Source organism: Pelobates fuscus, chromosome 3, assembly GCF_036172605.1.
Source record: "Pelobates fuscus isolate aPelFus1 chromosome 3, aPelFus1.pri, whole genome shotgun sequence".
NCBI classification, from domain to species: domain Eukaryota; kingdom Metazoa; phylum Chordata; class Amphibia; order Anura; family Pelobatidae; genus Pelobates; species Pelobates fuscus.
In genome coordinates this window covers 264,950,985-264,976,402 of record NC_086319.1, presented here as the reverse complement: position 1 = coordinate 264,976,402, position 25,418 = coordinate 264,950,985, and the positions used below count along the sequence as shown (strand labels likewise).

At 45.2% G+C, this 25,418-nt stretch overlaps 1 protein-coding gene across 1 annotated transcript in view; it reads right to left on the bottom strand.

Moving 5' to 3' along the window:
• Window positions 1-1,034: 1,034 nt before the first annotated feature.
• DOK2 (docking protein 2) overlaps window positions 1,035-25,418 on the bottom strand; it is a 48,419-nt gene continuing 24,035 nt past the window's right edge. Inside the window, exons 2-5 of the mRNA XM_063448489.1 lie at window positions 15,178-15,465; window positions 4,338-4,440; window positions 3,213-3,382; window positions 1,035-2,831 (exon numbers count right to left, since the gene is read on the bottom strand). Coding sequence (XP_063304559.1) covers window positions 2,166-2,831; window positions 3,213-3,382; window positions 4,338-4,440; window positions 15,178-15,465 — 1,227 coding nt within the window. The 3' untranslated portion in view covers window positions 1,035-2,165. The remainder of the gene's footprint in view (window positions 2,832-3,212; window positions 3,383-4,337; window positions 4,441-15,177; window positions 15,466-25,418) is intronic.

The following is a 25,418-nucleotide window of genomic DNA, read 5'->3' as shown; positions in this document are numbered from 1 at the left end:
ATATTTACTCTGTATATAGAGGGAGCCATGTTACTATCTGAGGTGGTTAGCTATGATTGGCCCTGGCATGTTTGTTAGTCTGGCCTGCATGGTTGTCTGGCATGAATAAAAGTAGCATGTTTCAACTATATTAGTAGTTAGACTAGTTTGCACTAAAACATGGAAGACATCCTAGTATGAATCATGATCAACCCCTCTCAGAGACTATGCATTGCGACATGTATATGATGTGGAAAGGTTAACTGTTATGACTGTCTATAGACGAAGTGGCTTTAGCTGCACCTTAAGGATCACCAGTCCGTGGGTGCTGTATCTCTGCGACTGCTATTCAGGAGCCATAGATTGCCGGGTATTGTTGCCAATGCTATTCAGGAGCCATAGATTGCCGGGTATTGTTGCCAATGCTATTCAGGAGCCATAGATTGCCGGGTATTGTTGCCAATGCTATTCAGGAGCCATAGATTGATGGGTATTGTTGCCAATGCTATTCAGGAGCCATAGATTGACGGGTATTGTTGCCAATGCTATTCGGTGGGTGAGTCCTGTAGCCTCCTGGACTGTTTGCGGTTGTTTGCGGTGCGTTAAACGGGGAGTTTTGTCTGTCACTGTGAAGCGGGCGTAACCCTTACACTACCTGATCGATACAACATCATACCTGACATACATCATCCAAACAATTTAGGAATGTTAGGTGATTTCTGCCCTTTATGGATTAAAACCAGACTCTGCATCAACTATGTCATTTTCCATGGGAGTTTTGCCATGGATCCCCCTCCGGCATGCCACAGTCCAGGTGTTAGTCCCCTTGAAACAACTTTTCCATGACTATTGTGGCCAGAAAGAGTCCCTGTGGGTTTTAAAATTCGCCTGCCTATTGAAGTCTATGGCGGTTCGCCGGGTTCGCCCGTTCGCGAACATTTGCGGAAGTTCGCGTTCGCCGTTCGCGAACAGAAAATTTCGTGTTCGCAACATCTCTAGTGCCCAGATGTTTTAAAACTACAGCTGCCATTATGCTTTGGCATTCTAAAGGCATACAAAGCATCATAGGAGTTGTAGTTCAACGCCATCTGGGGATCTACCTTTTGGACACCCCTGGTATACACTTATTCTAGTGGTACCACTATATTATTCCCTTTCTTTCAGAGATTCTTAATATCATTTTGAGACTGACACATACAATTACTTGGCAATGGAAATGACAAAAAATTACTTTAATTAAAATATTGGTTAATTTATTACTGAGTCTGAACTTCATCCAAGTTTCAGTTCTTTTATTGCTGAATACCTACAGCAAAGTAAATCTATCTAAGAGCAGACAATACACTTCATAACAGACCTCTGAAACCTGTATAACCACAACCTAAGCAGGAACAAGTATATTGTTTGTACACTAAGCATGTTACAGGCTTTGGCACAAGAGGTTTTATGAAGGTAACAACTTACGTTTATGTGATACTTTCACATATCACTTTATTATCTTTACAAACTTGGTAACATTTATTTATTAGGAAAAGGCAAACACAGTATTTTTTATAATTTTTTTCTACAAGTAAGTATCCATACTCTCTGGACTTGTATAAGTCTAGACACATTTAATAAGCATTGCAAAAAAGTACTTAATCCTCTAATCAGCTTAGAACACCCCCAACATGCACATTTTTGGCAAAGTTAAGACCCACTTGTTTGGGTACTGGCTAAGCATTATTTGAATTATATTACAGCTCTTCCAGACGTTTTAAATGATTTTGCTAGCAGGACTGTTTGCCCACAGAATACAGGATGAGTGGAGGATTTTGCCAGTTTGAGGTGAAATAACGTTGTGAGTTAGATAATATATTCTCACAATCAAATGGCATAACCTCATTTCCTATTTCCGTTCTATTATGTATGTCAACTTGATGAGGATGAGAAGCATATTCCATATTCAGCATGCTCTGGCTGAGGATTATGAATGTTATGAACTATGTACTATTAACTACAGTATATACTATTAAGAAGCTGTTTTACAAATCTAAGCCACGGGGAAAAAAATCACGGGAAGACAATTATAAGAATAAATGCCAAAATGCACAAATCATCCCTAATAACTAATTTGGACTGGAATAATTTTGTTGAGCCTTCATTCACGAAGGCTGTTGTGTGACAACAATTTCCTCCTTTTCTTCTTAGCTCTTCCGTGATCCTTTCAAAGTAATATTGTCATAGTCACCTTCATCATGCATCTCATTGCCCCATTCATCAATTTCTCCTTCTTGCTTCTCTTTTTTAGAGTTAGTTCCGCCACCCCTAGGCACAGCATAATCATCCCAGCCTGGCAAATATGGATATTCATACCCAGTTTCAAAGGCATCGGTGGCCTGGGTCTTCCAAGCCTCAACTCTCATACTCTCGGGCTCATCATACACTGGATTTGAAGGCACCTCTGGCTCATCATATATATGCTCTGCTTTGTGACTGTTCTTGATCTTTCCCTGTGCGGGAGGGACAGGTCCAAGCAGACCCCCAAATCCTGTAGCCAAAAGGTCACGGGCCACTTTATCAAAGGGTATAGCATATTCACTTTCTAAAAGAGCACTTTCAGTGTTACCGCTGCCTTGAGAACAAGGAGGTGGTTGAGAGATGGCCTTTCGTAGAGATGGGGCTGATGGGCGTGTTCCTGGATTCGTTACTTCACTGTACTGTTCATATCCACTTGTGGAGGAATTATCTTTGCGTTGAGAGCTGATGGCAGTTTCGATTGCCTGAAAGATCTGACTCCCAAGGGGTGTCTCAAATTCAAACTGTCCCTCTCCAGAAGTGCAGCGACGTCCAGCCTCAAAAGAAAACATAGTCTAGGAAAAGGAAACAAGAAATGATGTGTGACCATAATCATAATAATTTATATGACAGAAGCAGCATCATATTCAAGTGATCTCTGAAAGACTATTCAGTATCAGATTAAAGTGCTGCATAATGTGGAAGCATTTTAAAATTAGTATTCTGTCTATGTGTGCAGCAGTCTCAACCTTTAAGTGCCCTATTTGTACACAAATATATGTCTTATATTACTTTATATAACTATATTAATACATAATCCAAAAAATGCATTAAAACCAATAAGTCAGCACCAACATGGAGTATTTCTGTAACATATTCAGAAATGATTGGTTTTACATACATATTGGGAGCATATAAAACATTGGGAGCAGCCAACATTGTACTCTCTCTCTTACTTTATCTCTCCCAAATCTCCTGAGAAATGGATAAGGCCAGCTATACAGGAGCTTCTCAGTCTGACGGTCCTTCAGGGAAAGACAATTGCAATCTGCTGATAGAGCATAAGTTCCTGAAAGACCACAGCGAGAAGATGCATCTGTTTGTCTGACCCGAACTACAAATTGACCTACAGAGACATAAAACATTTAGATCATTACATATTTTTAGCAGCTATCTTTCTTCAGCACATCTCTCTGCTACTTAGGATTTTTCTTCATTGTTAAAAGTTGGTTATAATCTCCTTATCGAAAGAATCAAACCACATATCTAATTTTGCAGAACATCTCTGTCATTCCTAACTATGAAGAACATCTATCAATACAGTCTAATTGTCCTTCTCAGATGTCTAAAACACGAAGAATCCATCATCAACATGTAGTACTACAAAGTATCTCCCTCTAACTTTTAACTAGCTCCTAATGCTGTAGGACTTGTAGTTGCGATCTTAGATAGAGAGCTTTCAGTTCTCACTGACGCTGAAGTGGAGCATTGCCCTGCTGACCTCTGGTAAGAAGTCAAACCATTAAAAATAGTTTGAGAGCCAGTTATGGTGCTTGGAGTCTTTAGGAGCACTACAATGTATCCTCTGATTGTGCATTTTGGCACTTTGTACCGATCAATTCTGTTATTCCGCTTTAAAATGGTTTGACTTCTTACCTGTAATCTGCTGGGCACTGCTATCAACCTCCTCTAAGCATCTAGTAGAGCCAGAAAGTCCTGCTTAGGAGCTTTTGTGAGTTCTCTTGATGTAAGCTCAGCGAGCTGACTGCTGTCAGCCAGTGAACTAAGCTCTGCACCGACAGACTTGGCTCAGACAGAGGGTTTCCGGCTCTCACTGAGCCCGAACTGGAGGTGGGAGCATCGCCCAGTGGGCCCCTGGTAAGAAGTAAAACCATTTTAAAACAATTTGACTACTTAAAATGGGGGAGGTCAGGGCACCCTAGCACCATAAACACTAGTTATGGTACTCAAAGTGTTCCTTTAAAAGCACTGCTAAGTAACCTCAGTAACTCAGTAACTTGTCTTTTTTTTTTTTTTGAGTATTTCACTTAAATTGCCCACTGCCCACTACTCCCTCTCACCTGGCTTAGTCTCTCTACTTGTACTGTATAACACATTTTCCTGTAGTTGGAATCCTTCTGATTTGTTTGTTTGGCTGCACCGTCTCTCAAGTAATAAGCGATCCTTCAAAGAGAAAAAAGTATTAAATGAAAATGTTAGGGTGTATAAGAGGCATGAGGGGGGCAGTTCCCTCACAGATAATTTTGTAAGGTGGTGAGCAGAGACAGATTCCCATCCGCTCTCATGACAGTTAAGTTAATATTTTAGGTTCTATTATTTAAGCAGGAGAGAACAAAAAAAAGATACTGTTTTTTAAGTTGAAAACAACAAAAATACAGGGTGCGCTAGGTGAATGGGAGGTAGTAAAAGGACAAGTCTCCGAAAATACACAAGGGGGTCTTGGTCCATTCTTTTCCCTTATGTTTTTTATATGCTGACACGCATTTGAGTCAAAGTATTGAAGAATCACCTATTGTCCAGCTATATCCTACATGTGGGGAGTTTCAAATACCACTGTATGCTGTTTTACCTAGAGCTGGGCATAGCTCTACTGATTGGGAGTTGGCATTTTTCCCTTCTGTGTTGTCCGTGACATTATCCTTTATGGTTGTGCACTATTGGTCTTCCTTTTTGTCTAATTTTGTTTTTCATATCAACCACTGAGGACCTCATCAAGAACCAAAGAAGACCTACCCAAGACCCCCTTGTGTATTTTCAGAGACTTGTCCTTTTACAGCCTCCCATTCACCTAGCGCACCCTGTATTTTTGTTGTTTCCTGCTCCCAGATTTCTTGAAGGGTTTGAGGGTTGCCCTTCCCCTCAGGTGTGCAGCTCCTTTCACCTCTGTGATCAGTACTGTAGCGCTGTTCCATCCCAAATTCTATTTCTCACTGTATTTTAAGTTACTTGGTCAATTTCTTCTCATATAGTTTAAAACAATGGAAAATACATTGGGAACTGTGTAACGGAAAATGTGTATCTGTAAGTGTGTACCTGCTTGTGCATGTGTTTGCCAATGTACAGTTTATTTGTGTATGTTCTCGGGAGTGTGTATATGTACACTGATCAGCCACAACATTAAAACAACTGATAGGTGAATAACATTGATACATTGAGTCAAATAAAACTGATTATATTATTACAATGACACCTGTCAAGGGGTGAGATATATTAGGCAGCAATTGAACAGTTCGTTCTTGAATTTCATGTGTTGGAAGCAGGTAAAATGGGCAAGCGAAAATAAATAAGGGCGACTTCAACATAAGACAAATAGTGATGCTAGATGACTGGGTCAGAGTATCTTTAAAATGGCAAGTCTTGTGGGGCGTTCCCGATATGCAGTGGTTATTACTTACCAAAAGTGGTGCAACGAAAAACAATAGTGAACCAGCGTCAGGGTCATGGGTGTCCAAGGCTCATTGATACATGTGGGGAGCAAAGTCTAGCTCATTGGCCCAATCACAGATAAGAGCTACTGTAGCTCAGATTACCAAAAATACTTAATACTAGCTTTAGACCATGGAGCAATGGAAGAAGGTTGCCTGGTCTGCTGAATCACATTTTCTTTTAGATCAGGTGAATGGCCCGGTGCCTGTGCATCACTTACCTGTGGAATAGATGGCAGCAGGATGCACTGTGGGAAGAAGTCAGGCTGGTGGACTCATTGTTATTTTCTGCTATGTTCCGCTGGGAAACCTTGGGACCTGGCATTTATGTGGATGTTATTTTGACAAGTATCACCTACCTAGAGATTGTTGCAAGTCACCTACACCTCTTCATGGCAATGGTGTTCTCTGATGGCAGGAATCTCCTTCAGCGTGATTATGCATCCTGCCACACTGCAAAAATTGTTCAGGAATGGTTTGAAAACATGACAAAGTTCAAGGTGTTGCCTTGGCCTCCAAATTCACCAGATCTCACTCTGTTTGAACATTTGTGGCATGTCAACAAATCCAATCCAAGGAAGCCCCACCTCACAACTTGCAGAACTTAAAGCGGCACTGTCATGGCCGAATCCTGTTTGTTTTTTTTTAAACCCCCCTCCCGACTCCACTACATCTAATTGTCCCCCTAGTCAACCCCAAATGCCCCAAAGCCCCCCATCTTACCTATTTCCTATTTTCTGCCCGGACCTAGGACCTGGGCATCCTCATCTTTGTGTGGGTGGATGAAGTCTTGATGAAGTCACGTCATCTGCCTACATTAGATAGCGCTGTGAAATTCCCGCGCATGCCCAGTAAAACACTTGGGCATGCGAACGGGAATTTCATCTATTCATTCATTCGTCAGAAAGACGAATAAATAAATAGAAATTTCAAACGAATGAACAAAGACCTCTTCGTTCGTTCGTTCGGTTTATTATAAGAAGGGAGCTACCAGCATACAGCTCCCTCCTTGCAATATGTAAAAATAGAAGCGTCAGGGAGAAGTACTGTCCGCCACTTCCTAAGCCCCTCATGTCCTCCCTCACTCTATGGGGGTCAACATGACCCCCATAATAGCATAAGGGAGATTCAAATCTCACGAATGCCCCTACTCGCTATTCCACGAGTATGGGGTATGTCTGCTAAACAGTGAGCAGCCAGCAGCTGCTCACTGTTAAAAAAAAGCCCCCTAGTGTCCCCCCTCCTGAGCCCCCACCCGTGCTGCGTGAGTGGGGGCTACTAAACTGAAGGGGGTTCCTAGTGTGTCCCCTTCCCCGGCCCCAACCCATGAGCGATGGGTGGGGGCCCTGAATGAAAATGGTGGGGGGGGGACATATTTTCCTCCCCCTGGCCACCACCCATGAGCGGCAGGTAGGGGCCCTGAATGAAAATGGGGGAGGGACATATTGTCCTCCCCCGGCCCCCACCCATGATCGGCGGGTGGGGCCCTAAATTACAATAAGGGGGGGCTATTGTCCTTCCCCCTGGCCCCCACCCATAAGCGGTGGGTGGGCGCCCTGAATGAAAATGGGGGGGACCTATTGTCCTCCCCCTCGGGCCCCACCCATGAGTGGTGGGTGGGGGCCCTAAATTACAATAAGGGCGAGAACCTATTGTCCTCCCCGCCAGCCCCTACCCATGATCAGCGGGTTGGGGCACTAAATGATAATGGGGGGTGGACCTTTTGTCCTCCCCCTGCCCCCACCCATGAGCGGCGTGTGGGAGCCCTAAATGAAAATGGGGGGTGGACCTATTGTCCTCCCCCCAGCCCCCACACATGGGCGGCGGGTCGGGGCTAAATGTAACCACCCGAATGTCCACAAGCCCCTAGTCACCCCCCACTAAAAACATTTTTAATGCATTCCTACCTACCCCACTCACCCTAAAAATAGTGAGGGGGAACAATAAAACTAAATACCTGTAAATAAAACAAACTTACCACTTGATGTCTTCTTTTTTCTAAAAACCTTCTTTTTTCCATATTACCCGTCGAACTTAAAATAAAAGAAAAAAACGAGCGCCAAAAAAAAAAAAAGACATCAAATGGTAAGTTTGTTTTATTTAGTTTTACTGTTCCCTCCTCACTTTTTTTAAGGTGAGGGGGGTAGGTAGGAATTTATTTAATTTTATTTGGGGTGGGGGGGTGACTAGGGGCTTGGGGACCCCTAGTCACCTGGGGGGGTTACATTTAGCCCCCACCCACGGGTGGATGCCAGTATGGGGAGGACAATAGGGCCCCCGCTTATTGTAATTTAGGGCACCCACCTGCCACTCATGAGTGGGGACCAGGGGGAGGACAATAGGTCCCCCCCTGTAATTTAGGGCCCCCACCCACCGCTCATGGGTGGGGGGCGGGGGGAGGGCAATAGGTCCCCCCCTTTTTTCATTCAGGGACCCCATCCGCCGCTCATAGGTGGGACGCCGGGGGGGGACACTAGGTCCCCCTTCAGTTTAATAGCCGCCATTCGCGCCGCACGGGAGGGGGGACACTAGGGTTTTTGGTTTTTTTTTTACAACAGTGAGCAGCCACAGTCTGCTCACTGTTTCCTAAACATGCCCCTATTCGCGATATAGTGAGTTGGGGTAGAATTTACTAATACTAAGTAAATTTTAGGTAAGCCAATTTAGGTCTTTCAGCCTTTTGGTAGATAGCTCCCTAATACTGTGGGAATTAGGGAGCTATCTACTAAGCGGCTGCAAAATGCAGCCGCTGCGCTGATCGGATCGGAATTTGATTCATTCAAATGGAATTCCATTCCGAACAAAGTCCCGAATTGCGTCCTTACACAAATGGAGAAACTGTTCTCATTCTGTTAGGACAAAATTCGGTAGTTTCGTCAGCGTCCTGTCTAAATGACAGGACGTTCGGGAATACTGACAGGAAGCATCGCGCGATCACAGAGGAAAGGTAAGAATTGTGGAAAATGTCTCTGACCACAGGAAACAGAGCACACAGTAGTGAACATACCGCGGTCGCAGGGGTCGAAGCTGCGACCGAGCCCGCCACTCCAGGAGACCTGGTCGCCCTGTGGACCCCTGTGACGGGTGCCCACCGCCATGTGTTGCGGCCCCGGCAGCACGGTATAATTGCCGGGGCCGCACATGAAGGGGCCCGTCAGAAGGCCCATGCTGTTAGGGCCACCCAATGGAAATGAATATCATCATAAGAGTGGGCCCGGTAAGAGCGCAACTGGGCCCCCCTCTGCTGTCAGACGCTGGGAGGAAGTGACTGCCCCGGTCACTCCTCCCAGCAACCACCGGGAGCCACACGGGAGGAAGGAGAGGGAGTCATAGTGGGAACTTTGACTCCCATCAACCTGAGCCACTGGACCCCAGGGAAGTAATAGGAGGGTAGGTAATAGGAGTGTGATTAAAATATTTTGCATGTGTGTGTTAGTGTATGTGTCTGTGTGTGTGTCTGTATGTATGTGTCTGTGTCTATGTATGTGTGTCTGTATGTATGTGTGTCTGTGTGTCTGTCTGTGTGTGTCTATGTATGTGTCTGTATGTATCTGTGTATATGTGTGTATGTATGTCTGTGTGTGTGTGTATGTGTGTCTGTATGTATGTGTGTGTGTGTGTGTGTGTGTCTATGTATGTGTGTCTGTATGTCTGTCTGTGTGTGTGTCTATGTATGTGTCTGTATGTGTGTGTCTGTCTGTATGTACCTGTCTGTATGTATGTATGTATGTATGTGTGTGTGTCTGTATGTAGCTATGTGTATCTGTATGTATGTGTGTCTGTATGGGGTGGAGGTGGGGGGGCATGGATCAGTTTCCCCCGGGGCCCCGTGGATTGTGTGTACGCCACTGGGAGCACACTTTGCTCCTCTGCTGGACAGAGATGGTCAAGCGTAGGAAACCTCCATAAGACAAAATAGTCCCTACTTTGTCTTTTGTTTTAAAGACAGACAGGAAGAAATGAAGAACAGATCCTGACAGAGGGATTGGGGATAGGTACGTTCGGCATGACAGTGTCGCTTTAAAGGATCTGTTACTAATGTCTTGGTGCCAGATACCACGGGGCATATTCAGAGATCTTGTGGAATAGATGCCTCAAAGTTTCCAAACTGCTTTGCCAGCACATGTGGCCCTATACTATGTTAGGCAGGTGGTTTTAATGTTTTGGCTCATCAATGTATGGGTTGCTTTGTATCATTTTATGATAGTTTTTACCTGTGTGCATTTCTGGAAATTAGCTAATTTAGAAAGCGCTCAACTGCATGAGTTTAATGCTAGATGTGAATAATCTATGCTGGGTGCTAAATTAGATAATCGTATTACCTATTTAGGATACACAATATACACCATATAGAAAATATAGCTCACCATAGTCATTATGCAAAAGTGTTTTATTTTATTTATGGTTTTAGTTATACACCATATAGCAAAAACAAAATAAAGTGCATGTTAGAAATGTGAAAATATAGCTACATATAATGACAAAAGTTATACAATAGACGTATCAATGCAAACAAAACCAAATATATTTAAATCAAAAACCAATAAATGTTACCTTAGTTGGAAACTAAGACCAGAGAGTGTTTTATCAGGCAGGTGGTTTATATCTTGTGGCTGATCAGTATATGTCTGGCTGAGTATCTTTGTATGGGTCTGTAAGTATTTACCTGTGTGCATTTCTGGAAATGTCTGTTGGGGGCAAGGCCGGATTTTCCTATAGGCTAACTAGGCTTCAGCCTAGGGCCTCAAGATCAAGAGGGGCCTACATTCAAATTGTTAGCAAAAGTAAAATTACACTATTCTAAAAACAGTGAACACTAAAACACTGAACCGAAAATAAGGAGAAATTCTACGCATATGATATGACCAGTGGCGTACTAAGGGGGGGGTGGGGGGCGGTCTGTCCCGGGTGCCACTTACTAGGGGGGTGCCCGGGGCAGACTGCAATGCCCCTCCTGCCGCGATCGCTGAGACCGGCGGTCTGCAGCTCCGCAATGTGCAGAGCTGCAGACCATGGATCTCGTGTGCACTGCCCAATCAGAGCGGTGCCACGGGTTACCATGGCAACGCTCTGATTGGGTCTCGTGAGATTCGTGGTCTGCAGCTCTGCGGAGCTGCAGACCGGCAATGAGGGCCACCGGACCACCAGGCAGCCCCCACATGACCACCAGGGATTTAAGGTAATTTTTTTAGTCACCCCCCCTCTCCTCATCACCCCCCCCCTCCTCATCATCCCCCTCCCTCTTACAATCACCCCCCCTCTCCTCATCACCCCCTCCCTCTCACAATCACCCCCCCTCTCACAATCACCCTCCTCTCCTCATCACCCCCTCCCTCTCACAATCACCCTCCTCTCCTCATCACCCCCCTCCCTCTCACAATCACCCCCCCTCTCCTCATCATCCCCTCCCTCTCACAATCACCCCCCTCTCCTCATCTCAACTTTTTTTTAATGCATTATCCATGCCACATTTTTTATAAAGGTTAGTACCAATCACAACATGTTTCATTTAACATATTGATATATAATCACAGTAATGATGTATTTTATTGTCCCTCATGTAATTTACAAACTTAAAAATGGGAGGTGAAAGGGCCTCATAAGTGGAATAGCCTAGGCCCCAGGGCCTCTTTTCATCTAAATCCGGTCCTGGTTGGGGGGCACCACAAAACAATTTTGTAATAGGCTTGTGACTTATGATGGCAGACCTGGTAGACACTAGATTTGTAGATACATTTTGGGCTAAAGTGCAATTCGGATGAATTTGGGCCGTTCGGGTGATTGGCCAAATTCCCAAACTCCTCGCCAAAATGTACCATAACCACTGATCAACTGAACCACGCAATGCTGATCATGTTCGCTGTCATGATTATTAATTCTGCCCTTGGGGCTAAGAAAAGAGATGATTGATGATTATGGGACAATCACTAAATGTTGATTTTATTCACAGATCCAGTGAAAAGTTAGTAATAGAGGGAAAAAGGAGTAGTATTTTTTAAAAAAACGATATATTTTTATATATAATATATATAAATAACAAATATAAATTATATAAATATAGATTTATTTATTTTTACTGCTCCTTCTGATTTTCCTTATATTGGTTACTTTGTCTCAATTGAACTCTGAACCAAATGGAAGAAAAATGCTCCTATTATAACAAAATATATAACACACTATATGCAGTATATATTTTGCAATGCACTGATTGGCTCATTTTGCTACCTATTTGCTTTGTGTCAGTCTTTTATACTTTTATTTAGTTTCTACTTTATCTATATCTGGCACCTCTTATCATTCAACACAGCAGGTTCATCCTCTAAAGAATTCTAGGTGGGGATTGTTCAGCCTACGTTGTTATCATAGAGCGGTTTGTCTGCTCTCAAAATTGTAAGTACATTTCCTTTTACTATTTCATATCTGCATATATGGAGAGCACTATGGGCCTTCTTTTTCTTTAATTGCATACAATCTACACTACAACTACCGTCAGAGGGATATCCTACAAGTGGGGAGTTTAAATACCACTGTATGCTGTTTTACCAAGAGCTGGTTATAGCTCTGAGAAACGTGAGTTGGCAATTTTTATCCTTATGTTTTTTTGTTTTTTTTGTTTTTTTTTTAAATTCTTTATTTTTCATGTGCATATAATAATATAACATGGGGACCTGTATTGCCACAATAGCGAGTACAGGTTTTTCAGTGTCAAACTTTGTGGCATGGATAAACAGCACATTTTTTATGAGATATAACGGTTATGGACATACTTTGTAGGGTAAGATAAAATAGATTGGCATAAGCTTTCACAGGTTAATATTATTTAGTCATGCTTCACCACTCAGGCTTTATCATATACATCGGTATGAGTTGCCGTCGCAAGCTAATACTTGAGGCTTAACAGGCACTAGAGTAAGTAGACTAATAGGAGAGCAGGCAGACTGAGAGTTCACTGACCAGCCATGCTTTACTCCTCAAGCCCTGTCCAACATATACATCAGTATGGGTCACATTTGCAAGCTAATACTTAAGGCTTAACAGGCACTAGAATGAGTGGACTAATAGGATAGCTAGCATACAGAGGTTTTGCTTAACTGGTAACTGTAGGCAGCTTGGTGCGTGCCTAGTGAGTGGGGTTCGTGGGTTAACCAATATATTATACTGTTTGGCTCAATTTACTAGTGTAGCATATAAGTATCACTAGTATGCTAAACATAACGAGAGAAGGAGCATGGCTAACGAATAGGTGTTCAATCAAGTATTTAAACTATGTGCAGTAATCAAGCGATGAGAGTTAAACTAAACGTAGGTCACAGTGATCATGTATCAACTAATACACTATAACATTGGCAAAGAGAGCTATATAAGGAGATGCATACATATTTTTGAGGCATATTGGGTGACTGTTGGAAACACAAGAGACAAATAATCAAATTGAGCCATTGCAACTGGTCATCTTGCCATGGTGTAGTGTGACCCCTTGATAGTCCCTCTCAGCCTATTCCCCTCAAGGGCAGTCTGTGCAGCCACTGTAGCTTGAGACCCCGTCCACCGCTTCCCCTGGAGATCTGCTGTGGCATTGTTGTGGTGAGGAGAACAGTTAATCTCTGAGGCACTGCCGACTGTGATCTATTGCTTTTTGTTATGCATAGTCCTGGATGCCGAGCCGTTTGGTCCAGGCCTGAGGCGTGTGGGGGTGCTTTCTTGCCATGCGGCTGGCGGAGCTTCTTCTTCCGTTTGGTCTTATCCAGACACTTTGCTTGTAGGGTTGGGCGACAGGCCCCGTGAATCAGTCGCTTGAGTTTTACTTCTTGTTGCTTGGTCGTCTGGTGCCGTCGGTGTGAAGTGTTTGCGGCTCTCTGCATGGGTGAGTGGCGTGTACCTGGTGTTAAGGCTTGTGAAGGCTTCGCTGTGAGGCGCACAAGGTGGTGAGTGGGCTTGTCGCCCCTTGCAGCTCCGTGGGTGGGCCCCTTCAGCTTTCGCCGAACTTCTCCGCTCTCTGGCTGGTGCCTATCTTTGGTGGCTGCACTTCGGTGCTGTATGCTCCTCCAGAAGCTCTGGAAAATCGCATCCAGTCTCCTCAGAGAGTCTGCAGTGGTATCTTGCAGTGTTCTCCGCTCAAGGCCCGTACCTCGTGTGAGCAGGGTGCTGGCATCCGCCATTTTGGAGTTTCCAGCTCGAGGCAGTGCAGCCCGGTTAGTGTTGCGGGCACCAACAGTGCGTCTGAGTCGGTCGGAGTGGGACCGGGTTGACCCCCGCCGGTCCAGGGGGGGGGGGGGAGGATTGCCACAAGTCTAGGACCCGGTCTCTTTTATCCTTATGTTGTGTATAGTCCATAGACTTACAATACTGCACTATTGGTCTCCTATGTTTTCTTTTACATATGCCGCTGATGTTTGACACTACTCCATAGATGTCTTATCGAACATTTGAAGACTTTTATGCTTGGTACCTTTGTATTTTTATTGTACACTTAATATTGAAAAATATATTTGGTTTTATTTGGGCGCTACCTGCATTATCTGTTATATTAATCCCACATGTTGCAAATATTTTATTTCCTCTCTATATTCCATTTTAAAAATTAAAAATTCCTTGACGTACACAATATCGTCCTCTGCTAGAGTTGTAGCTGGCAAAATGCCATTTCCATTAACAAACAGATGATATTCTATCTAGTGTGATGTAAGTCATCTTTATCAGTGATTATTTACAAAAAATATATATATTAATTATTGTTTTTCTTGAGAAGTTGTTAGCTGTTAATTGTAATAGGCATTTCCCTCACTTTTGCATGGGTCCCTCTGTGCCTGCACTGCCATGTTATATCACACCAGATAAATAGAGACTGTATAGTCTCTGGAGAAGCTTCCTAAAGACTAAGCGACTGGAACTAGACTCTGCAGTCGAGTCCAAGATATTATGACTAATCATCAGGTTTAAAATAGTTGTGATATTCCACATTATGTGTCTGGATATTTAAAATGTATTCAGTGTCCACTTTGTGTGTTTGTTTTCCACCCCTCATTCCTGTATTGCCCTAATCTTCAAGGAGAAGGCTTCCAGAAAATGTAAACTTGGCTTACGTCTCCCTCCTCTTGTTTCACTGTTCTGAAAGAAGGATGTTGACCTATTACTCTTAGAAAGGCTTCCAGATCAGTTCAAACTGGCTGCCCTACCATTCCATTAAATAGTATATTACCAAACTTGCAATATACTAAATAACAGATTTGCAAGGGAAGCCCCCAACTGACCTGGGTCCCCGCTTGACAGGGCAGAACTCCCTGGCCTGGTCACTATAGTGACTATTGCGCCCCTTTAGCTCCACCACTGACAGATACACTGCAGTCTTCCCTATAGGAATATCAGATACATTGTAGGTTCACCTGTGGAAATGCCACATACACTATACTTTCACCTGTAGGAGTTCCACCATAATCTCACCTATGGGAAAGTAAGATACACACTGTAGGCTCACCTGTGGGAATGCCAGAGAGCAGAGCGCCTTCACCCATGCTGGCTGCTCAATGGCCTCACTAGCCAGTAGGTAAACTCTCTGTGCTGTCTCAATGCTGAATGCGCGTGTGTCTTTTGGACTGTTCTCTCCACAGCGATCTGACACGCTGACGCAGTCACTCATCTGAACCAGTCGCCAGTATTCTGGCTTGCGACTACTTTCTGGGGGTTGGGAACCATCATACAGCTCCAGACGTGCTACTCCTGAGGAGGCTTCACCATGCAGGATCCCCCATACCTTCTTCCACTTCTATAAGGTAAAGAGAAGAGTAAGACACTTACATATTCTGTAAATGCAAGTTGCAGAAAAATGCATCCAGGTTGCAACATTTGGGTCAAAACAGAACAGATGGAAAAGGTAAACGTGGACCAGATGAACATGTCTTTCCAATTTTGTTTAGTAGATAGATTTTCATTGGGTTTATATCTAAAAATATTCTTGCAAAACATGCATTTTTCCTGTCTGCTGCCTTTGCAAGCCCTCCCCTCTAACCCTGCTCAGACTTTCTGTGGCAGTCCAATCGCAGACTTCCCAATGCAGCTCAATGAGTTTTGCAAGGCAGGTGCTCTGAGCAATAGCTGCCTCTTGAGTGTAACTCTATGGAGTTTACGAACCACAAAGTAACTGGACCTGTTGTTACTTTATAAAGGTGTCAATATCTATTGAAATATGCACTTTTTTCGAAATGGGGGTGGGGGGGAGACACTCTTCATACTTTAAGGGGTCTGGATTGTACCTTTAAGTGTGGATGATGCCAGGAGAACACTACCTACCAGAATGCATAGTGCCTTTTGTAAAGTGTGGTGGAGAAGATAACATCTGGGGCTGTTTTTCACGTTTGAGGCTAGGCCCTTAGTTCCGGTGAATGGTCATCTTAATTCACAAAATACAAAGACTTTTTTAGAAATATAAGTGCTTCCAATTTTATGACAATTGTTTGAGTAAGGCCTTTCTTATGCCAGCATTACTGTGCCCCTGTGCACAACTTGAGTGGCTTGCACATCAACCCCTTATTAAACATCTTTGGGATGAGTAGGAATACAAATGTCAAGCCCAATCTTCTCATCCAACATCAGTACCTGAGCTCACTAATTCTCTTTTTGCTGCATTCACACAAATGCCTACATACACAATCTAAAATTATATTGAAAACCTTTCCAGAAGAGTGACGACTGTTGTAGCCGCAAGGGGAGGTCAACTCCATATTCTTACTGATGGTTTTTGGAACGGGTTGTCCAACAAGCTCATGTAGGTGTGATAGGTCAAATGTCTATGTGTTGGCCACATAGTGCATGTAGATGATGAAACTATAATGATGACAAAATCAATAGGAAGTTTTATAATGCTTGGCATCACCACAACAACATCTCTCATCACTCCTCACCCATTACATTTATCCTCACTCCCAAGATCACTTATATCAGCGTTGAAAGTTAGGTAGAGAGCAGTGACTGTAGCCATTATTGGTGTCTAATGGGAAAGTGTGAAGGAAGGACCCTGCACAGGAAAAGGCAGAGTGTGCCAACATATAGCTTTATATTCTGGCACTCACCCACTCTCTGCTAAGGAAGAACCACAGGCAGCAGGACGTTACTGGATAGTAACCATGCTACATGATGTGCACCCCTTGCCGTTCAGCACTCGAGGGCGATGGAGCCACTGGCCACCTAGTGCTGTGTATAGGAAAAGGTGCAACTGCTTTAAGTGAAGCTGACACTGTGTGAAGAAAATAAATCGTAATATTTCAATTAATAGTATCCTGATCCTGCCCCCCCTGAACTTACTGCCTTAGGTTAAATATGTTCCTAGGCATCAAGGTTGGTTAGAATGTTGGTAATCCCTACAGGGTACAAGTACTGGGGGTTCTACCCTTTTGTTGCCTGTATAGCACTAACTCTCTCTTTCCATTTTTTTTAACCCCTTAAGGACCGGCCTGTTTTGGCCATGTTGTACGTTAAGGACCAGAGCGGTTTTAACACTTTTGTGGTGTTTGTGTTTATCTGTAATTTTCCTCTCTCTCATACAAATTATACATTGTTTTTTCAGGACAAGAAGGGCTTTCTTTACATACCATTATTTGTATCATGTCATATATTTTACTTAAAAAAACAAATATGGTGAATAATTTAAAAAATAACATGTTTTTGGACTTTTACTTGAAACATCTTTTACTTATCTACAAAAGCTAATGAAAAAAATGCTAAATAGATTCAAAATGTTGTCCTGAGTTTAACCCCTTAACGACGAGTGACGGACGAGGTCCGTCACTCAGGGGAATGCGTTAATGACGAGTGACGGACCTCGTCCGTCACCCGTTAAAATTAACCCCAGATCGCCGCAATCGCGGCGATCGCGGGGTTAATGGTGCTCCGGTCTGCCTCTGCATTAGAGGCAGACCAGGAGCACCGGATCGGGCTGTCAGAGTACATGTGCCCGCTCTGACAGCATGCCAGAGCGGGCACATGTGCTGTGTATACTCACCTCCGCCTCCCTGCACTTCCTGGTTCTGTGTGAAGTGCAGGGAGACGGATCTTCAGTGATCCTGCCCCCTGGTGGAAAGAAAATATAGTAAAATTAAAATCCCCCCCCCCTTTACCCCCCCTTTACCCATTTTAATAAAAAATTAACCCCTTCCCTGCCAATTGATCACTGACTACAGTGATCAATTGGCAGGGATTACATTTTACTAAGATCTGATTTTTTTTTAACCCCTGAGGGTTAATTCTTTTTTTTTTTTAACCCTCAGGGGTTCAATTTATTTTATTAATTAATTTAAATATTTTAAAATTATAAATTTAGCTAGCTGGGGAGGGTGGAAGTTAGTGGGGAATTGGGGGATTTAGTATTACGCTAACTAGGGGTTAACGTTAAAAAAAGTTTAAAAATACGCTTTAAAAAGTTAAAAAATTAAGTTAAAAAAAAAGTTTTAATAACATTTAAGTAAAAAATTTAAAAAAATAAACCCTTTACCCAGTCCAAATAAAAATTAACCCCTTCCCTGCCAGTCGATCACTGCCTACAGTGATCAAAATACAGATCACAGTATTATACTGTTCTAATTTTTTTTTTAACCCCTGACGATTAACTTTTATTTATTTTTTAACCCTCAGGGGTTAAATTTATTTAATTAACTAATTTAAATATTGTATAATTAAATATTTTGCTAGCTGGGGTGGGTGGGAGTTATGGGAAAATGGGGAATTTACTGTTAGTGCTGCTTACTGCTAGTTAGGGGTTAACGTAAAAAAAAAAGCTTAGAAAAATGTTAAATCTGTAAAAAAAAGTTTTACGAAAGTTTAGGAAACTTTAAAAAAATGAATAATCAAAACAAAAGTTTAAAAAATAGTTTTAAAAAGTAAAAAAAGTTTTAAAAAGTAAAAAAATACATTTAATAACGCTCATTACCACTACACCTGGTACAAGCTAGCGGAAAAATGATCCCACGCTAAGGTTCAAAATATGCCTTTTGAAATACCCTGGGATGTCTTCTTTAAGAAATGGTATGGCTTTATGGGGTATTTGGATTATATAGCCTGGTAAAATACTCTAAAATGGGACATGGGCACAGCGTAAAAATTCAAAATTTGAAAAAAAATGGAATGGCTCTGTCCCAAATGTGCCCCTCCGATGTCCACATATACCTGGCAAAGGTACATACGGGGGTATTTTTGTACTCAGCAGACATAGCTGAGCAACATATGAAGTATTATACAGTGGTAGTACACATAAGGTTTGCAAAATATACTGTGCAAACTCACTTTGTGTGTCAAAAAGGCAGAAAAAACGCTTATTACCACTACACCTGGTACAAGCTAGCGGAAAAATGATCCCACGCTAAGGTTCAAAATATGCCTTTTGAAATACCCTGGGGTGTCTACTTTAAGAAATGGTAGGCCTTTGTGCATGGGCGTAGGAACCCCAAAAAATCTGGGGGGGATAGCATTTTTAGTCACCGGGTATATTCTTATTCCGTAAACTAGGAGTTGTTTATCCCATTGTACAGCGCTACGGAATTTGCAGTCGCTATATAAATGATTAAATAATAACATTAAAGGGTCACTACAAGGAAGGGGTTTTACTTACCCGTATACAGCGCCGGGATCCTCCTGATTAGAACCACCCCTACCCTTCCCATGAATATTAGAACCACCCATACCCCTTCCATGCACAAAAGAACCCCACCTACCCCTTCCACGCATTTTAACCCCCTACCTCTTCCATGCATATTAGTACCCCCTAACCACTTCCATGCATATTAGTACCCCCTAACCCCTTCCATGCATATTATAACCCACCCTACCTCTTCCATTCATATTAGTACTCCCCTAACCCCTTCCAATAATTTTTCTACCTCCCCCCTCCTCCCATCCATATTAGTAGCCCCCCCTAAACCCTTCCAATTATTTTTCTACCTACCCCTCTCCCCCTATGCTTATTAGTAGCCCCCCTAACCCTTTCCAATTATTTTTCTGCCATGTTAACTAACGCCAGTGCTGGAGTGCCGCCGTGTTTACATTAAAAGGTCTGCAGGGACAGGCTATAGACACCAGAACCACTACATTAAGCTGCAGTGCTTCTGGGAACTATAGTGTTTCTTTAATGTGAGGTAAATTAGAGATTAGTGCCACGAATAATATGCTAGATTTCCTACTTACAACCAGATGAGGATGATGATGGGCTCTAGCTGCAGTCTGGCTCCACTGGTCTGGTGTAGAACAGGCTCTCTGGAGGCTGTTTGTAACTGTGGTCCCAAAAATCAATGTTCTGTGAGAACGGGAATCAGCTCCATTTTTTGGGGGCCCTTTACACAGCTCAAGGTCTGGGTCCCAGGGTCCACCTTCACGTTCCACCAATGAGTTTGTTCACAGGGGGTGGAGTGTGTAGGGGATGTCCTGATATGTGTGTAAGGAATGCATTGTGTGAATCTGTGTTTGTATGTGTAAGGGCTGCAAGGTGTGATTCTGTGTATGTACGGGATGCAGTGTGTGTGTGTAAGGAATGCATTGTGTGTTTCTGTGTGTGTAAGGATTGCATGATTGTGTGTGTGTGCACGGGGTGCATTGAGTGTGTGTAAGGATGAATTGTGTGTTTCTGTGTGTGTAAGGGTGGCATGATTGTGTGATTGTGTGTGTGTGTGTGTGTGATGGATGTCAATCTCTCTCCCTCGTCACTCTCTTTCTTCCCCTCCCTCCCTCGTCACTCTCTTTCTCCCCCTCCCTTGTCACTCTCTCTCTCTCCCCCTCCCTTGTCACTCTCTCTCCCCCTCCCTTGTCACTCTCTCCCCCCTCCCTTGTCACTCTCTCTCCCCCTCCCTTGTCACTCTCTCTCCCCCTCCCTTGTCACTCTCTCTCCCCCTCCCTTGTCACTCTCTCTCCCCCTCCCTTGTCACTCTCTCTCCCCCTCCCTTGTCACTCTCTCTCCCCCTCCCTTGTCACTCTTTCTCCCCCTCTCTCCCTCCGTCCCCCCTTGTCACTCACTTTCTCCCCCCCGTTTCTTTCTTTCTCCCCCCCTCCCTCCCTGTCCCCCTCCCTGTTTCTCTCCCCCTCCCTGTTTCTTTCTCCCCCCCTCCCTCCCTGTTTCTTTCTGCCCCCTCCCTGTTTCTTTCTCCCCTCCCTGTTTCTATCTCCCCCCTCCCTCCCTGTTTCTTTCTCCCCCCTCCCTGTTTCTTTCTCCCCCCTCCCTGTTTCTGTCTCCCCCCTACTCCCTCCCTGTTTCTTTCTCCCCCCTACTCCCTCCCTGTTTCTTTCTCCGCCCCTCCCTCCCTGTTTCTTTCTCCCCCTCCCTCCGTTTCTTTCTCCCCCCCTCCTCCCTGTTTCTTTCTCCCCCCTCTCCCTCCCTGTTTCTTTCTCCCTCCTCTCCCTCCCTTTCTTTCTCCCCCCTCTCCCTCTGTCCCCCCCTTGTCACTCACTTTCTCCCCCCGTTTCTTTCTTTCTCCCCCCCCTCCCTCCCTGTCCCCCCTCCCTCCCTGTCCCCCCTCCCTGTTTCTCTCCCCCTCCCTCCCTGTTTCTTTCTCCCCCCTCCCTCCCTGTTTCTTTCCCCCCCCTCCCTCCCTGTTTCTTCCCCCCCCCTGTTTCTTTCCCCCCTCCCTCTTTCTTTCTCCCCCTCCCTGTTTCTGTCTCCCCCCTCCCTCTTTCTTTCTCCCCCTCCCTGTTTCTGTCTCCCCCCCCTGTTTCTTTCTCCCCCCTACTCCCTCCCTGTTTCTTTCTCCGCCCCTCCCTGTTTCTTTATCCCCCCTCCCTGTTTCTTTATCCCCCCTGTTTCTTTATCCCCCTCCCTTCCTGTTTCTTTATCCCCCTCCCTTCCTGTTTCTTTATCCCCCCTCCCTTCCTGTTTCTTTATCCCCCCTCCCTCCCTGTTTCTTTATCCCCCCCCTCCCTCCCTGTTTCTTTATCCCCCCCCTCCCTCCCTGTTTCTTTATCCCCCCCTCCCTCCCTGTTTCTTTATCCCCCCCTCCCTCCCTGTTTCTTTATCCCCCCCCCTCCCTCCCTGTTTCTTTATCCCCCCCTCCCTCCCTGTTTCTTTATCCCCCCCCTCCCTCCCTGTTTCTTTATCTTCCCCCTCCCTCCCTGTTTCTTTATCTTCCCCCTCCCTCCCTGTTTCTTTCTTCCCCCTCCCTCCCTGTTTCTTTCTTCCCCCATCCCTCCCTGTTTCTTTCTTCCCCCCTCCCTCCCTGTATCTTTCTTCCCCCCTCCCTCCCTGTTTCTTTCTTCCCTCCCTGTTTCTTTCTTCCCCCCTCCCTCCCTGTTTCTTCCCCCCTCCCTCCCTGTTTCTTTCTTCCCCCCTCCCTCCCTGTTTCTTTCTTCCCCCCTCCCTCCCTGTTTCTTTCTTCCCCCCTCCCTCCCTGTTTCTTTCTTCCCCCCTCCCTCCCTGTTTCTTTCCCCCTCCCTCCCTGTTTCTTTCTTCCCCCCTCCCCTACCTGTGTTGTAGCGTGGCCGAGCTGTGTACTGTCCGCGGGTACAGGGAGCTTTTGTTTCCTGTATCCGGCGGACTAACAGGAAGTGCACACTCAGTGTTCACTTCCTTTTAGTCCGGCCGGGTACAGGAGACAGATGCTCCCTGTACCGGCGGACTATGCAGGGCTCGGCCACGCTACATTGAGGGAGTGACAGGAGGGAGCGCTGAGCGCTTCCCTCCTGTCAGCCTCTCTCCTCTGGCTGCGCCCGGGCAGAGCTGCAGCCGCCTGAGGCTCTCTGCAGAGCGCTCGGGCGGCTGCAGCAAAAGGGGGGCCGGCGGAGCTGGGGGGGATTTCCCCATTACCTGTCCCCCCCGCATGATTTGCTGGGGGGGATGCGTCCCCCCCATCCCCCCCGGTTCCTACGCCCATGCCTTTGTGGGGTAGTTTGAATTTAAAACCTGCAAAGATGCTTGGAAATTGCACATAGGCCCGGCGTCAAAATTCAAAGTTCGGTCAAAACTGATATGGCTTGGTCTCCTATATGGCACTGTAGCTTCACAAAATAGTGCCATAGACATACAATGGGGGTGTCCTTTTACTCAGAAGACTTAGCTGAGCATAATTTGGGGGGTTTGAACTTAGTGGCACACATGAAATATGCAAAATGCCCAGCAAAAATGCAATCCGTATGTAAAAAATGCACAAAATTATTTTTTACCACATACTTTGGCATGTAATGGTAAAAAAATGGGGGCATGTTAAGGCACAATATGCACCTTATGAGATACCCTGGAGTGTCTTCTTTTACAAATGGTAGGCCTTTGTGGGGTGTTTTGAACAGTAAAACTGTTATAATACCCCAAATGGAAGCATAGGCTCATTAAATCCGTCTCTCAAAATTCTACTGTGAATACTGAAAAGGACAGGTCTCCTGTATGGCACTGTAGCTTCACGAAATAGTGCCATAGACATACAATGGGGGTGTCCTTTTACTCAGAAGACTTAGCTGAGCATAATTTGGGGGGTTTGAACTTAGTGGCACACATGAAATATACAAAATGCCCAGCAAAAATGCAATCCGTATGTAAAATATGCACAAAATTATTTTTTACCACATACTTTGGCATGTAATGGTAAAAAAATGGGGGCATGTTAAGGCACAATATGCACCTTACGAGATACCCTGGAGTGTCTACTTTTACAAATGGTAGGCCTTTGTGGGTTTTTTTTGAACAGTCAAACTACTATAATACCCCAAATGGAAGCATAGGCTCATTAAATCCGTCTCTCAAAATTCTACTGTGAATACTGAAAAGGACAGGTCTCCTATATGGCACTGTAGCTTCACGAAATAGTGCCAAAGACATACAATGGGGGTACCGTTGTACTCAGCAGAAGTAACTGAACACATAATAAAACTTTGTACAGGAATAGCACACACCAAATTTACAAAATACACATGAGAAGTTCTTTGTTATAAGTTTGTGTGCGAAAACCCCCAAAAAACACAATTTTACTCCAATATTTAGCAGAGGTTGGCGGTAAAATGGCTACGTAGAAAGTGTCAAAACAACCTTAGGTAAATACACATAAAACCAAAATATAAATATAAAATATAAATAAAATATATGGTTTAAAAAGTAGAGAAACGGGGCGTGGCCTGACCGTCAAGGGAGCTGGACGTGTCCGACTAGAGCTCCGCTCCGACCGCGCTGCTTCAGCTAACATTAGCCTCACAGACTTACCCACAACCTCCCAAATGGAGAAACGACAATCCAAGAAGGCAACCAAGAGAGGCCCAGAGGGCAACAACACTGTCGCGGGCCTGTTTGCCGCCCACAGAAACAGCCAACAGGACCCACAAGATGGCGCCGAAGATGGCGCGGCATCCCAGCCGCCGTCGCCACGTGGAGCACCCGGCGAACACACGATTCCTGGCGACACCTCCCAGATACTCACCAAATTATCCGAGGTGCGTACCTACCTGGCCGGGGAGATTGTAAGGTCGACCGCCCTGCTGCAAACCGAGATCCAGGCTCTTGGAGCTAGGACACATCGCCTTGAGACTCGCCTGGAATCTACCACTAAGGCCCATAATGCTGTTGTGGCCCAAGTGAACAATCTCACACACTGCCTATCTGACGCTGAACTTATGATAGAAGATATGGCGAACAGATCGAGGCGCAATAACCTCAGGCTGAGGGGTCTGCCTGAGGGTGAGGAAGAAGGGCTGGTTAGAGGCCTCGTGCTGGAGGTGCTTCAACCCCTACTACCTGATATCCCACAAGATCACTGGACCATAGAAAGGGCACACAGGGCCTTGCGCCCCAGGAGGACGGACACAGCATACCCCAGAGATGTGGTCATTTGATTCCTACACTACCAGACAAAGGAAGCCCTGCTACGCAAGAGCAGTGAAGGCCCCATAAAATTCAGGGGGGCAGATATCACCCTGTTTCAAGACTTAGCACCGAGCACCTTACAGCGCCGACGTGAGTGGAAGCCTATAACTGAAGCCCTCAGGTGGGCCGGAATCAAATATGCCTGGGGATTCCCTTTCAAGCTCCTGGCGTTCAAAGAGGGCCGAACACACGTCCTTCTGCAGAACGGAGACCCAAATAATCTATTTCGCAGCCTGGGGCTACAACCGCCACTCAACTTGCCCACGGTGCCCACCACGCCTGAGGACTTGAGCAGCTTACCGACTGAATGGCAGGAGGCCGGAGGAAATGGACGTTAGCGGCTGTAAGGGTATCGTATAAGCAGGTCTCAGACTGACTTTCTCATATTGGGGACTACCACTAATCTATTGACTTACCATTGGGGACAGTGGGGGACTCCTTGGGCGGGGGACCGGGACTTACTCTGACCGCAAGCCACTCTCTATGGCGGCCTGGACCCGCAGGCAGCGGGCCCTTTATCGGGACTTTGGACACTGAGCAGGGGCACTGGCGGGACTTGCAGAGCTTTGCAGTTTTCCTTTGGGTGGGGAGTGGGGGCCGGACATTCCCACCCCGGGGGTGCACAATGCACCACAGAGTCATGTAGGAGGCCCACAAGACACCGCAGACCGCAGCACCATCCCCACCTGGGACATCCTGCGCCTTGGGGCGAGAACAATGCTGGACTATGGTCCCCATGGACTCTTAGAGACTCAGTCATTAACTTGTCTAATACCTGTCACACGTTGCTACACCGCCTCCGGGCGCTGTGGCTATAGCTGGTGATGGCCTCTGTTAAACCGACCCCCTACCAGACTGCCCCTGCCAGTTTATGCTTCCCCCTCCCTCCCCCCCCCCCACCAGCT